Source organism: Coccinella septempunctata, chromosome 6 (assembly GCF_907165205.1).
Source record: "Coccinella septempunctata chromosome 6, icCocSept1.1, whole genome shotgun sequence".
Taxonomy (NCBI): domain Eukaryota; kingdom Metazoa; phylum Arthropoda; class Insecta; order Coleoptera; family Coccinellidae; genus Coccinella; species Coccinella septempunctata.
In genome coordinates, this window is record NC_058194.1 from 21,416,420 (window position 1) to 21,427,958 (window position 11,539).

At 37.5% G+C, this 11,539-nt stretch overlaps 3 protein-coding genes across 3 annotated transcripts; 1 reads left to right on the plus strand and 2 right to left on the minus strand.

Moving 5' to 3' along the window:
• Positions 1 to 588: 588 nt before the first annotated feature.
• LOC123315800 lies at positions 589 to 5,219 on the minus strand. The gene is made up of 3 exons (XM_044901659.1): positions 5,198 to 5,219; positions 2,651 to 3,520; positions 589 to 2,062 (listed from the first exon to the last, which is right to left on the minus strand). Exons 2-3 carry the CDS (start codon positions 3,505 to 3,507, stop codon positions 2,053 to 2,055), a joined length of 867 nt encoding a protein of 288 aa, XP_044757594.1. The 5' UTR covers positions 3,508 to 3,520; positions 5,198 to 5,219; the 3' UTR covers positions 589 to 2,052.
• A 340-nt stretch (positions 5,220 to 5,559) lies between these two features.
• On the plus strand, positions 5,560 to 6,781 carry LOC123315799 (NF-kappa-B-repressing factor-like). Its single transcript, XM_044901658.1, has one exon. It carries the CDS (start codon positions 5,652 to 5,654, stop codon positions 6,558 to 6,560), a length of 909 nt encoding a protein of 302 aa, XP_044757593.1. The 5' UTR covers positions 5,560 to 5,651; the 3' UTR covers positions 6,561 to 6,781.
• A 1,037-nt stretch (positions 6,782 to 7,818) lies between these two features.
• LOC123315798 (zinc finger protein 2-like) lies at positions 7,819 to 10,854 on the minus strand. The gene is made up of 6 exons (XM_044901657.1): positions 10,569 to 10,854; positions 9,709 to 9,996; positions 9,343 to 9,592; positions 8,803 to 9,001; positions 8,410 to 8,695; positions 7,819 to 8,293 (listed from the first exon to the last, which is right to left on the minus strand). Exons 1-6 carry the CDS (start codon positions 10,740 to 10,742, stop codon positions 8,069 to 8,071), a joined length of 1,422 nt encoding a protein of 473 aa, XP_044757592.1. The 5' UTR covers positions 10,743 to 10,854; the 3' UTR covers positions 7,819 to 8,068.
• Between the last annotated feature and the right edge of the window lie 685 nt (positions 10,855 to 11,539).

An 11,539-nucleotide genomic window follows, 5' to 3' on the forward strand; every position in this document is an offset into this window, starting at 1 on the left:
GACTCCACATTACGTAGGCAACCCAAAGTACTTACCCTGATTACTAATAGAAAAATTGACGGGAGGTTGGGAGATTCGAAAGAAAACAACACATTTAAACCCAAACAAGAAACGTTTATTTCGGGTTTCATTGGAGACGATTTCCAATGTCATAGCTCTAGGGCGCAGCAGAGGGGAGGAAAAAGAGCTGCGAGAAAACCTCCCCTTAGAACAGCAACAACTACATAATCTACTATACAGGTATGATTTTACGTAGCTACGGCAACAGGTTCAACTGGCGAGAGAAAATCTCATGTGAAATGCACACTTGGTGGAATCAGTTACATCTACAGCTATAAGCTCCTTAATGATGACTCTTAACCGATACTTCAGTGAGATGAGTTACGTTCAGCATACAACAGTTCTGAATTGGGTAGGGTTCAGTCAGGGGGTTGTTGGAAGGATTAGACTCAGATGCAAGGGCATCCAGCCAAAAGGGTTGGAGACGCAGTTACAATGGTACCCGGCCTCAGGGGAGAGAGACGCAGCTGCAAGGGCATCCGGCCTCAGAAATCGACGCAGGTACAAGGGTACCCGGCCTAAAGGGTAAGAGACGCAGTTACAACGGTACCCGGCCTCAGGGGAGAGAGACGCAGCTGCAAGGGCATCCGGCCTCAGAAATCGACGCAGGTACAAGGGTACCCGGCCTGCAGGATACTAGGAAGGGCAAAATCCACAAAAGTTGTATGTTTGTCCCGTAACACAAATATGAATTATTTCCGTTCCTGGCTATCACGTTCAAATATGTCCTGTATTGACCAACTCCACCAGTGAAGAGAAAAATAATAATAATAAAAGAAAAGGATAAATGATAATTAAGGGTCCTTAATGCAATTACAGTATTTACCCTGTTGGTCGTACCTAAGTAATCGAATCATTGGCTTGGCTTGGGGACGCTTCAGTGACATTTACACGTATTCATAAGATAAGTACAAAAAATAGGTAGAAATTAAGAAATTAATATTATGAATATTATATAACACAAGCGCATCCACCATGAAACAAGTTTATTATAATAACTAGCCCTCAAATCATAAATGGAATAGAATTGGAAGCAAAAAGGGGTAGCGTCCAAAATGGCGTCTGGCGTCCCTATGACGTGTTCAAAGAAAGAAAAACTCAGAAAGTACGTTATTATCTACAATAAAGAAAATGAGTTATATTGTGTGTGAAGCACATAAAATAGAGACGGACGGAATTGGCCCTCGAGTAATTAACGAAATACTTTAACAATGAAAACTAATATGATGCATCAAGTACCCAAAACCGCATATTCGCAATAAAACCTTCAAATTAATTAAATAAGAAACGGTAATAATGAAATGTGTGGTAACTTACGTCTGGAATTCACTGAACAAAATAAAAAAAAAAACAAGCTTTGTCTTACTCAAAAATTCACTACAGAAAAAAAACTAACTAACAGGAAAAACCGGTTTAACTCGTTTCAAGAAAGGACGCTTAATGAATCCCTTCTTCATTAGGAATTTCTTGCCTTTTCGATCTCAAGTACCTACTTGAAAAAGAGCGTCTTCCAGAGGGTTCTTAACGCTTGCGCCATCTCCCCTTACAATTCAACAGCTAGTACAGAAAACCTTCTCTAACATTCCTTCTTACTGGTGGTCTTTGATGAAGTCCACTAGAGGGCAGTCGTTATGTCAATATTGAAAAAAAAAGCAGTCCACTACAGTCGCCCCTTTGAAGGTTCGACTCGAGGAGCACCATGCGAGGAGAGTTGGAGCTTCAACATCTATACCTTATCTGGATCAGTATCCCCAATTCTCCGGTCAGTGGTAGCATTTGTCGCTGGCCACACCATGACTGCATACTCACTCCTTGGCCATCCTGGATACTGACGGCTTACGAATATCGAAGTAGGTTCATCTGCCACAGTTGAGGTACTTCTGTTGGGTCTGGACGAAAAGAGTTGGTTCAACCTTTCTGGCGTTCCAGAAATGGCAGCATCCCTACTGTCCAGAGAATGGATAACGACGTCATTAAGTGTCACAGATGTCCTCAGGGTTCTCTAATGGAGAGAAAAAAAGATTAACTTCGGCAAAACTCAGAATCATGGGGTGAGCTATTGTTGAAAAAGTTTAGCTTCGCCGCAATAAGGTAGGCGACCAGATCATACTCCCTTGGTACAGTTTGAGCCTAAATCACCATGGCATCTACGAAGAGCGTCTGCGACATTGTTGCTGTCATTGAGTACGTAGTCCACCCTATGAATTGGTTTAGAAGTTCAGCAGGTTAGTCCCTGGTTCGAAAGTGCTGTGCCTCAAGACTTGGTTATCCTGACTCTCCTAGTTTCTAGTAAGCTTTCATATTGAGAAAGGCATAGAAAAAATTCTCTACTACTGATCTACTGATCTCTACTCTATCATAGATATTTACTATCCTACTCAATGTTTGTTGCTAGCAACGGAATATTTGTACATCTAATATAACTACGCCCCTACATTGTGTGAGCTTCGAAATAGTTATCGTGGTGGGTTAATATACAGATTGTTAATGTTAGATATCAAATGGCCATAAGTCAGTAGAACAAGCAAAAGCATTCATTCGACAGGGATGATGTAAAGGGGTTATATTTGTTAGTTTTTATCGCTTTTACTTTATGATGTTGTCCTGCCTTTCCAAAAATGCTATAGTGTCAGCCAGCGTTGGGTTGTCCAATGAGGCCCACAGTGACTGAACAGATGCATCGTACTGTTCAATTATTTCTCGCAGCATCGTGCCCTGTGACAAAGGTGGCGAGAACATACGATAACAATTGACTTGGCGGAGAAAGTGGATCGCCATGTCTCCGTCCTGTGTAGCTCGGTACTTCCTCATGCCTAGGCGCCGTCGTTCTTCATGTTGTTGATCCATAGACCAAAAAGCAGCTAAGAACTCCCGTTTGAAATCGTCATAGGTGGACCAACCATCGGAGTGGAATTCCACCCAATCTCTGGCAGAACCGTGTAACCTGGATTTGGCAAGGTTAAGATGTTCTGACTTCGGAGTATGAGTCAAGCTGAAGTGATCCTCTAACGCCTTCAAGAACCTCGCTGGATGATCCCGAACAGCATTCCGATAAGTAGGAGCCTCAGAATTGGAAGCGCTGCACTTCGCTATTAAAGACAGCGTCGCCTCCTGCCACTCTGCCACGCTAGCACTCAAGGATGGTCCCAGGGGTTGGGGGACAGCACCAGGGTTGTCATGACCACAAGTCGCCCGTGATTCCGTAGGGTAGGTCCTCAGAATGGGTGGTGCACCCACAGCTCTGTCCAAGACAGGCGAAGGAGATTCCGAAGTGTCTGAAGCTGTAGGCGTCAGAAGTTCTCGGATCGTTCGCAGCTCGCCAGCTAGAGATTGAAGAACCTGGGTATGCTGGTTCTGAAGTTCACGTTGTCGCTGGACTTCCTCCACAATGGCTCTCACTTCGCCCCTAGTCGCTAGCCCACTCTGGTCTAAGTTAGCATCTTCCATCTTGCGAATGAATCTGTACAATAAAGGAGTTAACGGCAGTTTAATAATTTAAACAAAGTTCAAAATGTTGAGAATGTAAGAAAAAAAAACAACAATTAAAATATCTATTGAATCTCTCAACCTCCACTTTCTACTTTCATTACAAGGATCCTGGTCACGGCACCACTCTGTACTGTCCTGACCTTAAATTACCTTGCGCTGGTCAGTGATGCTTGTAGAATTCTTTTTACTTCGAAGATACTTACGAATGACAGCACTTTAAAGACACCTTACTACTCTATGGCCAAAGATCGTGATCGTCTGGTTGTGGTAGGACTCCACATTACGTAGGCAACCCAAAGTACTTACCCTGATTACTAATAGAAAAATTGACGGGAGGTTGGGAGATTCGAAAGAAAACAACACATTTAAACCCAAACAAGAAACGTTTATTTCGGGTTTCATTGGAGACGATTTCCAATGTCATAGCTCTAGGGCGCAGCAGAGGGGAGGAAAAAGAGCTGCGAGAAAACCTCCCCTTAGAACAGCAACAACTACATAATCTACTATACAGGTATGATTTTACGTAGCTACGGCAACAGGTTCAACTGGCGAGAGAAAATCTCATGTGAAATGCACACTTGGTGGAATCAGTTACATCTACAGCTATAAGCTCCTTAATGATGACTCTTAACCGATACTTCAGTGAGATGAGTTACGTTCAGCATACAACAGTTCTGAATTGGGTAGGGTTCAGTCAGGGGGTTGTTGGAAGGATTAGACTCAGATGCAAGGGCATCCAGCCAAAAGGGTTGGAGACGCAGTTACAATGGTACCCGGCCTCAGGGGAGAGAGACGCAGCTGCAAGGGCATCCGGCCTCAGAAATCGACGCAGGTACAAGGGTACCCGGCCTAAAGGGTAAGAGACGCAGTTACAACGGTACCCGGCCTCAGGGGAGAGAGACGCAGCTGCAAGGGCATCCGGCCTCAGAAATCGACGCAGGTACAAGGGTACCCGGCCTGCAGGATACTAGGAAGGGCAAAATCCACAAAAGTTGTATGTTTGTCCCGTAACACAAATATGAATTATTTCCGTTCCTGGCTATCACGTTCAAATATGTCCTGTATTGACCAACTCCACCAGTGAAGAGAAAAATAATAATAATAAAAGAAAAGGATAAATGATAATTAAGGGTCCTTAATGCAATTACAGTATTTACCCTGTTGGTCGTACCTAAGTAATCGAATCATTGGCTTGGCTTGGGGACGCTTCAGTGACATTTACACGTATTCATAAGATAAGTACAAAAAATAGGTAGAAATTAAGAAATTAATATTATGAATATTATATAACACAAGCGCATCCACCATGAAACAAGTTTATTATAATAACTAGCCCTCAAATCATAAATGGAATAGAATTGGAAGCAAAAAGGGGTAGCGTCCAAAATGGCGTCTGGCGTCCCTATGACGTGTTCAAAGAAAGAAAAACTCAGAAAGTACGTTATTATCTACAATAAAGAAAATGAGTTATATTGTGTGTGAAGCACATAAAATAGAGACGGACGGAATTGGCCCTCGAGTAATTAACGAAATACTTTAACAATGAAAACTAATATGATGCATCAAGTACCCAAAACCGCATATTCGCAATAAAACCTTCAAATTAATTAAATAAGAAACGGTAATAATGAAATGTGTGGTAACTTACGTCTGGAATTCACTGAACAAAATAAAAAAAAAAACAAGCTTTGTCTTACTCAAAAATTCACTACAGAAAAAAAACTAACTAACAGGAAAAACCGGTTTAACTCGTTTCAAGAAAGGACGCTTAATGAATCCCTTCTTCATTAGGAATTTCTTGCCTTTTCGATCTCAAGTACCTACTTGAAAAAGAGCGTCTTCCAGAGGGTTCTTAACGCTTGCGCCATCTCCCCTTACAATTCAACAGCTAGTACAGAAAACCTTCTCTAACATTCCTTCTTACTGGTGGTCTTTGATGAAGTCCACTAGAGGGCAGTCGTTATGTCAATATTGAAAAAAAAAGCAGTCCACTACAACCTGCACCTGCACTCACGTTTAAAAATAGACTTGTCAGACGACGAATGACCATATGTACTAAGTAGACGAGGAGTTTGAAATAAAAAATTCATCAATCTGCTAGTATGGAAACCAAAAGTAAATATATCGACTTAGGAATCAAATTTGTGAAATCCGCTGAAAGTTCTTCAACTTCAAGCGTATTATCTAATTACGATCCTGAAAAATGCGATGCATTAGTGGATGCTGTATTCAATCAGCCTGGTATTCGTGGGCAACTAATAATATATGATGCTGGAACTTCAGATAATCCTATAGTTGTCCTTCAAAATTCTTTGTCAGTATTAGAATTACAAACTACAGTTAGTGTGGATCACAGGACACTTGAATATAACTTCTTTATTGGAAATGAATTGATTTGTTCCAGTGGAAAGAGAAAATTTTGCAGCAAGAATGAGGCGAAACATGAACTGGCAAAAGATGCTCTAGAGTTGCTTAAAAAAGATTGTTTTGTACTTGTTAGAAATCGTCATCACACAGACATCACGGAAGATGATTTGATGAAAAAATATGAAAGTCCATTGATATCAGAGTCTGACTTCAATAAACCAGGAAGTGCAGCACATAACATTATGCTCAAAATGGGTTGGCAGGGAGGTGGTTTAGGTTCTATGCAACAAGGAAGGGTTGACAATATTCAGGTGTATGAGAATGTTGATAGACAGGGGCTAGGAAACAAAAACATTATGAAAGAAGTCACAAAAATTCTGAGGGAATTTTCAAATTCGAATAAATTCACCATACTAGCTTTCGATTCATCGTTCACCAAATCTGAAAGGGAGGCTATTCATAAAACAGCTAGGAGATTGAATTTGAAATCGAAAAGTGAGGGTAAGCAAGATGAAAGGAGAATAACTGTCAGTAGAAAAATCAATCGTTCTGATATTGTTCGAGAACTTTTGAAAGCTGGAGGCGAAAGCAGCAGTTATATCCTTAAAATTCCAGAAAATTTCAAATATTTCAAATTGAAGTAACTTTACATTTCGAGTGTATTTTTATGTACAGTATTATAGGTTGTGAAAAGTACTAACAAATTATGAGCAGCTTTTAAGTTGGAATGTGAGATTGTAGGTTTAGTTTCACTTGATATTATGATCATTTAGTCATGACTGCAGCTCATGTTGAGTAATTTATGCTGATGAATAGCTATACCATACTATATTTTACTGCAAGGACATCAAGCATTTCCACACAAGTCTTGTTTTCTTTTTATAATTACCCTAATCGATTCCATTAAATTTCAAAGTCTCAACTGAAAGGTGACGCCAGCCGCGGGTAAAAAAAAGGCGGAATAGACATTGTTAACAATGGTTCAGTATATAAAAAATATCTTAATTTTGATTTGGGTTAGTCGAAAAACTTTTATTATGAAAGGGAAGTAAATTAAAAAGTGTGAAATAATTCATATCCGGTATTGAAAGTCCTGGTGTAATTGTTGTCAATTATTAGTACCACAGTACTACAAGGTAATGCAGCATTATGATATAATTAATGGTGACTATTTTTATTAGGTCATTTTAATTGGTGAGTTTCTTTAGTCCTAAACAACATATGACCGATTTATTCTCAATTAAAACAATCAGTTAATTTCATTATAACTTACGAATGACTGTGAAACGCTTGTCAAGTAACCAAATCCAATGTCATTTTGTTTGATCTTAAAGTTCTTCCCAAACATTTAAGCAAAAATTGGCGAAATAATATAATTTCGACGATATGAATATCGACAAGTGTTATGATCTGAATTGAGCTAGCCAATTTGCCATTGTCAAGGCCCCAAATGTAGTACGCTCCACCGAAGAAAAGCAGATGCTGACCATGGTTTCAGCCTCATCAGAGCAACATAGCATTTTTTTACGGTGGAGAACGTTTGGAATTGATGGAACTTTATTCAATGTTGGCGTGTTCTACTGGGTAATATTTACCTAGAGCGCCACCCAACATGAAACGGTGTCCGATTCAATCCCCTCCAGATAGAAACCAAGACGAAGACAATAGCATATGTCCCATATGCAGCATCTGCTTTTCTTCGGTGGAGCGTACTCCATTTGGGGCCTTGACGATGGCAAATTGGCTAGCTCAATTCAGATCGTAACACTTGTCGATATTCATATCGTCGGGTGATATGCATCTGAATTTATCCCTATTATTTTATTCATTGCCGTTAGGCGTTATCATTCTTCATTAATATAATTTCCATTTGTAATTAGTTTGTAAACTGACTCCATAAAATGAGACTAAATATTTATTGAATAATGGCATCTACCAAATTTTTTTACAGAAATAAAGATAAATCCTTCACAAACTTAAATTAATTATAAAAAACAAATTCTCATTATCTTTTTTTAATGAAAAGTGTATAATACTCATTTCTTTATCAAGATTTGTTGTAATTATTTATAAAAATCAAAGTATATGTAGAATAACCTAGTCAAAACTAAGCAGAAATTAAGGGAAATAAATAAAACATTTTTATCAATGTCTAACCCACATGTCCAGTTTGCCTGTGGTGCCTCTTAAGTGATGATTTATCTGTAAATATCTTATCACATTCCTGACATTTGAATGTTTTACCAGTATGAGTAACTAAATGTCTGCTTAAACCAGAAGCATGACAGAAAACTTTAGGGCATAGAGAACAATAATGTAATTGAATATCACTATCATCCGTCGTCATGTGAGTTCGTAAATGGACTCGAAGTGGTTCCTGGAAAAATAAAAATATATGTTTTGGTAAAACTTCACTCTTATTACCGATTTGAATGTTTTTTTTTTTCATAGACGCAGTATTTTCAATCACAGAACTGACAAAATTGTACTAACCTTTTGAGTGAATCCTTTAGGACAATGAGGACAGTTGTAAGGTTTCTGCCCTGTATGGGTCATGAGATGCCTGAATAAAATTTCCTTTTGTGCAAAACTCTTCTGACAGACCTCACACTGAAATGGTCTTTCCCCAGTGTGAATTCTCTCATGGCGTGTCAAAGCGGATTTTGTAGGGAACCATTTTTCGCAAATTCCACAACTAAATCCGCGTTGTTGCATATGAACAGATTCATGGCGTCTCAGCTGAATCCTTCGAGAGAATGACTTTGGACAATTTGGACACCTTTATAGGAAAAAAACAATTAACAGGTTGTGGGTAATAACAACGAATTATTCAAAACTATTTAACTATTGATACCATAGTTTTCAATAGTTGTTAACAGCTCTTACTTGAAAATTTCCAGTTCGCCATCATTATTTTTTTTATTGTCTTCTGCTTCAGGCATAGGTGGAGGAATTAGGTCAGTGGCATCTTCTGTCATAAGCTCCATAATAATTACAGATCCGTCCTCGGTTGTAATTTCAACTTGAGTACTTTTTCCTTCAGAATTATTTACTTTGAGTTGTATTTGTCCACTAAGTTTTAGTTCTTAAAATATATAATGGAATTAAATGATGGTATAAAGCCTGATCGGATAAATATGTGTTGCACAACTAACCTTTATTTAAAAAATTAGTTTTCAAGTAGGCTCTGGCACCTTGAAGATTGACAATTAGTGTCTAAATGTGTCGCCTAGCTTATACCACTACATTATTCAAAGAGTGAGAAAACATACTAATAATGATATAATTTCTAGGTAGGGTTATGTTTAAGCACACAACATCAGCCTTCAAAAATCCATAGCCTACTTGACAACAAATCTTTTAACTCATGTAGAGGAGATCTCTCATTTCTATCGGAAAACAGATTTGATATGTCCTTTTAATTACCTGGTTGAGAAGCTAAAGTAGCTTTAACTGCATCAGCAATTGCATCCAAATTATTATCATCTAATCCTTGTTGATTCTCATTGTCAATGATGAAGATATTAGAACCATTATCTGTCTGATCTTCCTCCATATCCTTCTTTACTTGATCCCCCTCTAAAGTACATGCATTTTTATTAATAAACTCCACTTCTGATGGTAAAGTAATGTTCTCAGGGTCTTCAGCTTCATCTGGTTGTTGGATGTATGTAACCTGAATAAAATAATCGATGAACAATTCATTATGAAAAATGTTATTCATATACATATATCTGAAATATAATTATATAACGACCAGATATAAAATTTATGAAGAAATAGATCACATACCTGCGCTACCCCTACTAAATCTTTTTCTGTTTTGATATTATCCTGATTTACAACATGAGTCTTAGGCTGTTGTGTTTCTGGATTGCTCTGCTCTTGAACAGACTCTTCCATCTCTTGATCTTCATGTTCAAAATCGATTTCATTACCTTCATCTTCACTTAAATCTTTGACAAGATGTCTCAATTTGGAATCAGAAGTCTCGCATTTTTTACGAAAGTTGAAAAATTTAGAAATCTGAAATTTGCATGGATGGCATATTTTATCTGGAAGACCATCACCTTCCACAACCTGAATAAAAAGTAATCAGAATTAATGATATAGAATTTTACTACATAAAACATGAGGTGATAGATTGAAATTGGACTAGTCACCTAATCGGATAGCTCATGATTTAACTCGGAGTCCCAAAAACTATTATACATGCAGAAATCGATTGAATGAGAAACAACACATATTTAATTCATATTGTGGCTTTAAGGTATAAAGATAAGTAGACTTCTTCAATGAGATATGGTGAACCCTTATTTTTGTTATAAAATATTATATGGAAATGAAATTAGCATATCACTAAGGATTGATATGCTTTTTTAACTTTGTAACTTTTTAACTTTGTAGAAAGGTCTACAAAGTTTTTCAATATTTTTTTTAAATGATCTGTATCTCATAATAATCCTTCGAAACAAGGGGATGCTAAATGTGTTGAAAAATATACATTATTCCCTAGAAATTATTTCAATTGGCAGAAGTCATCCCATAAACAAATAGAAATAAGGTGAAGGTGGGATGGGAACATTACAAGCTGTATTACAGGAACCATGAATTTCACAGGTTCCTCGAATATAGAAAAGATGATAACTCGCCTCCAGTGAAACACAAGCCAATATCCTTAAAGTTAAAGGAATTGAATCATCAATGCCAAAAATTGATACCAGTTCATTTTCTTTGCTCATACAAAGTCTACATAAATCATTCAAATCCACTATGACTTCCTCCTCTTGAACATCACTTGTTTTTTTCCTACTGTATGTTTTCATTTTGAAATATCAGAACTTAAGGTAAATCAGTTTCCTACAATTTGCACTATTATCGATAACAAACTTATTTTTGTCGCTCACTACTTTATCCCAAGCAACAAATGGCGGCTAATCTTTGGTCGAACCATAGAAATTTATACCTTGGCATTCATCCTAATTTGATGTGAAAAGATGCCTACTTATCAATAATTTCAAAATCAAACTAGTTTCCTTCGATTTGTGACTTAAACTTTTTAAACTAAGTCCAGAGTAATGAAAAAAAGTTCAGAATACATTGAATTCCAGAATTTCAACTTACGATAAGGGCATTTTCATGATTTATTAAATGCCGATAATGCAGATAACTATTTTCTTTTTGAAATGATCAGAGACACTCTATGGAAATGATTTTCATGATGATGATCATAGATTAACATGATTTTTTATTTTTTTTTTTATTTTTTTTTAATTCACACAATTGTGGTCTTAAGGAAGCTACTCAGGCGCACGCGTCAAGGGTAGACTCTCGAGTTAATGAGGGTAGAGTATCTGCTGAATGATATGATGGTTATATTGTTATATATGTATAATACATACTCATAACCATTTCAGTTTTGTTCATGCACAACTTTCAACCCCTACGAACCCTTTAATGGAGAAAAAAAATTACAAAGTGTACGCATAGATATTGAAAACTTCTTTGAACTAACTGATTTAAAAAAAAAATTTCTTGAAAATTTCTGCACGCCTGTAAAAAAGATACAAAGACCTTGCCACAAAAATACCACATGACCGAATTTCCCTATTCAAAAAATTTA

Bases quoted from the DNA above. Each gene is read 5' to 3' on its own strand.
- LOC123315800 (XM_044901659.1), bottom strand. From the start codon at position 3,507: ATGGAAGATGCTAACTTAGACCAGAGTGGGCTAGCGACTAGGGGCGAA.
- LOC123315799 (XM_044901658.1), top strand. From the start codon at position 5,652: ATGGAAACCAAAAGTAAATATATCGACTTAGGAATCAAATTTGTGAAA.
- LOC123315798 (XM_044901657.1), bottom strand. From the start codon at position 10,742: ATGAAAACATACAGTAGGAAAAAAACAAGTGATGTTCAAGAGGAGGAA. The intron at 9,593-9,708 runs GTATGTGATCTA...TATTTTATTCAG, and splicing joins ATTTAGTAGGGGTAGCGCAG to GTTACATACATCCAACAACC. The intron at 8,294-8,409 runs GTTAGTACAATT...TTATTTTTCCAG, and splicing joins CTAAAGGATTCACTCAAAAG to GAACCACTTCGAGTCCATTT.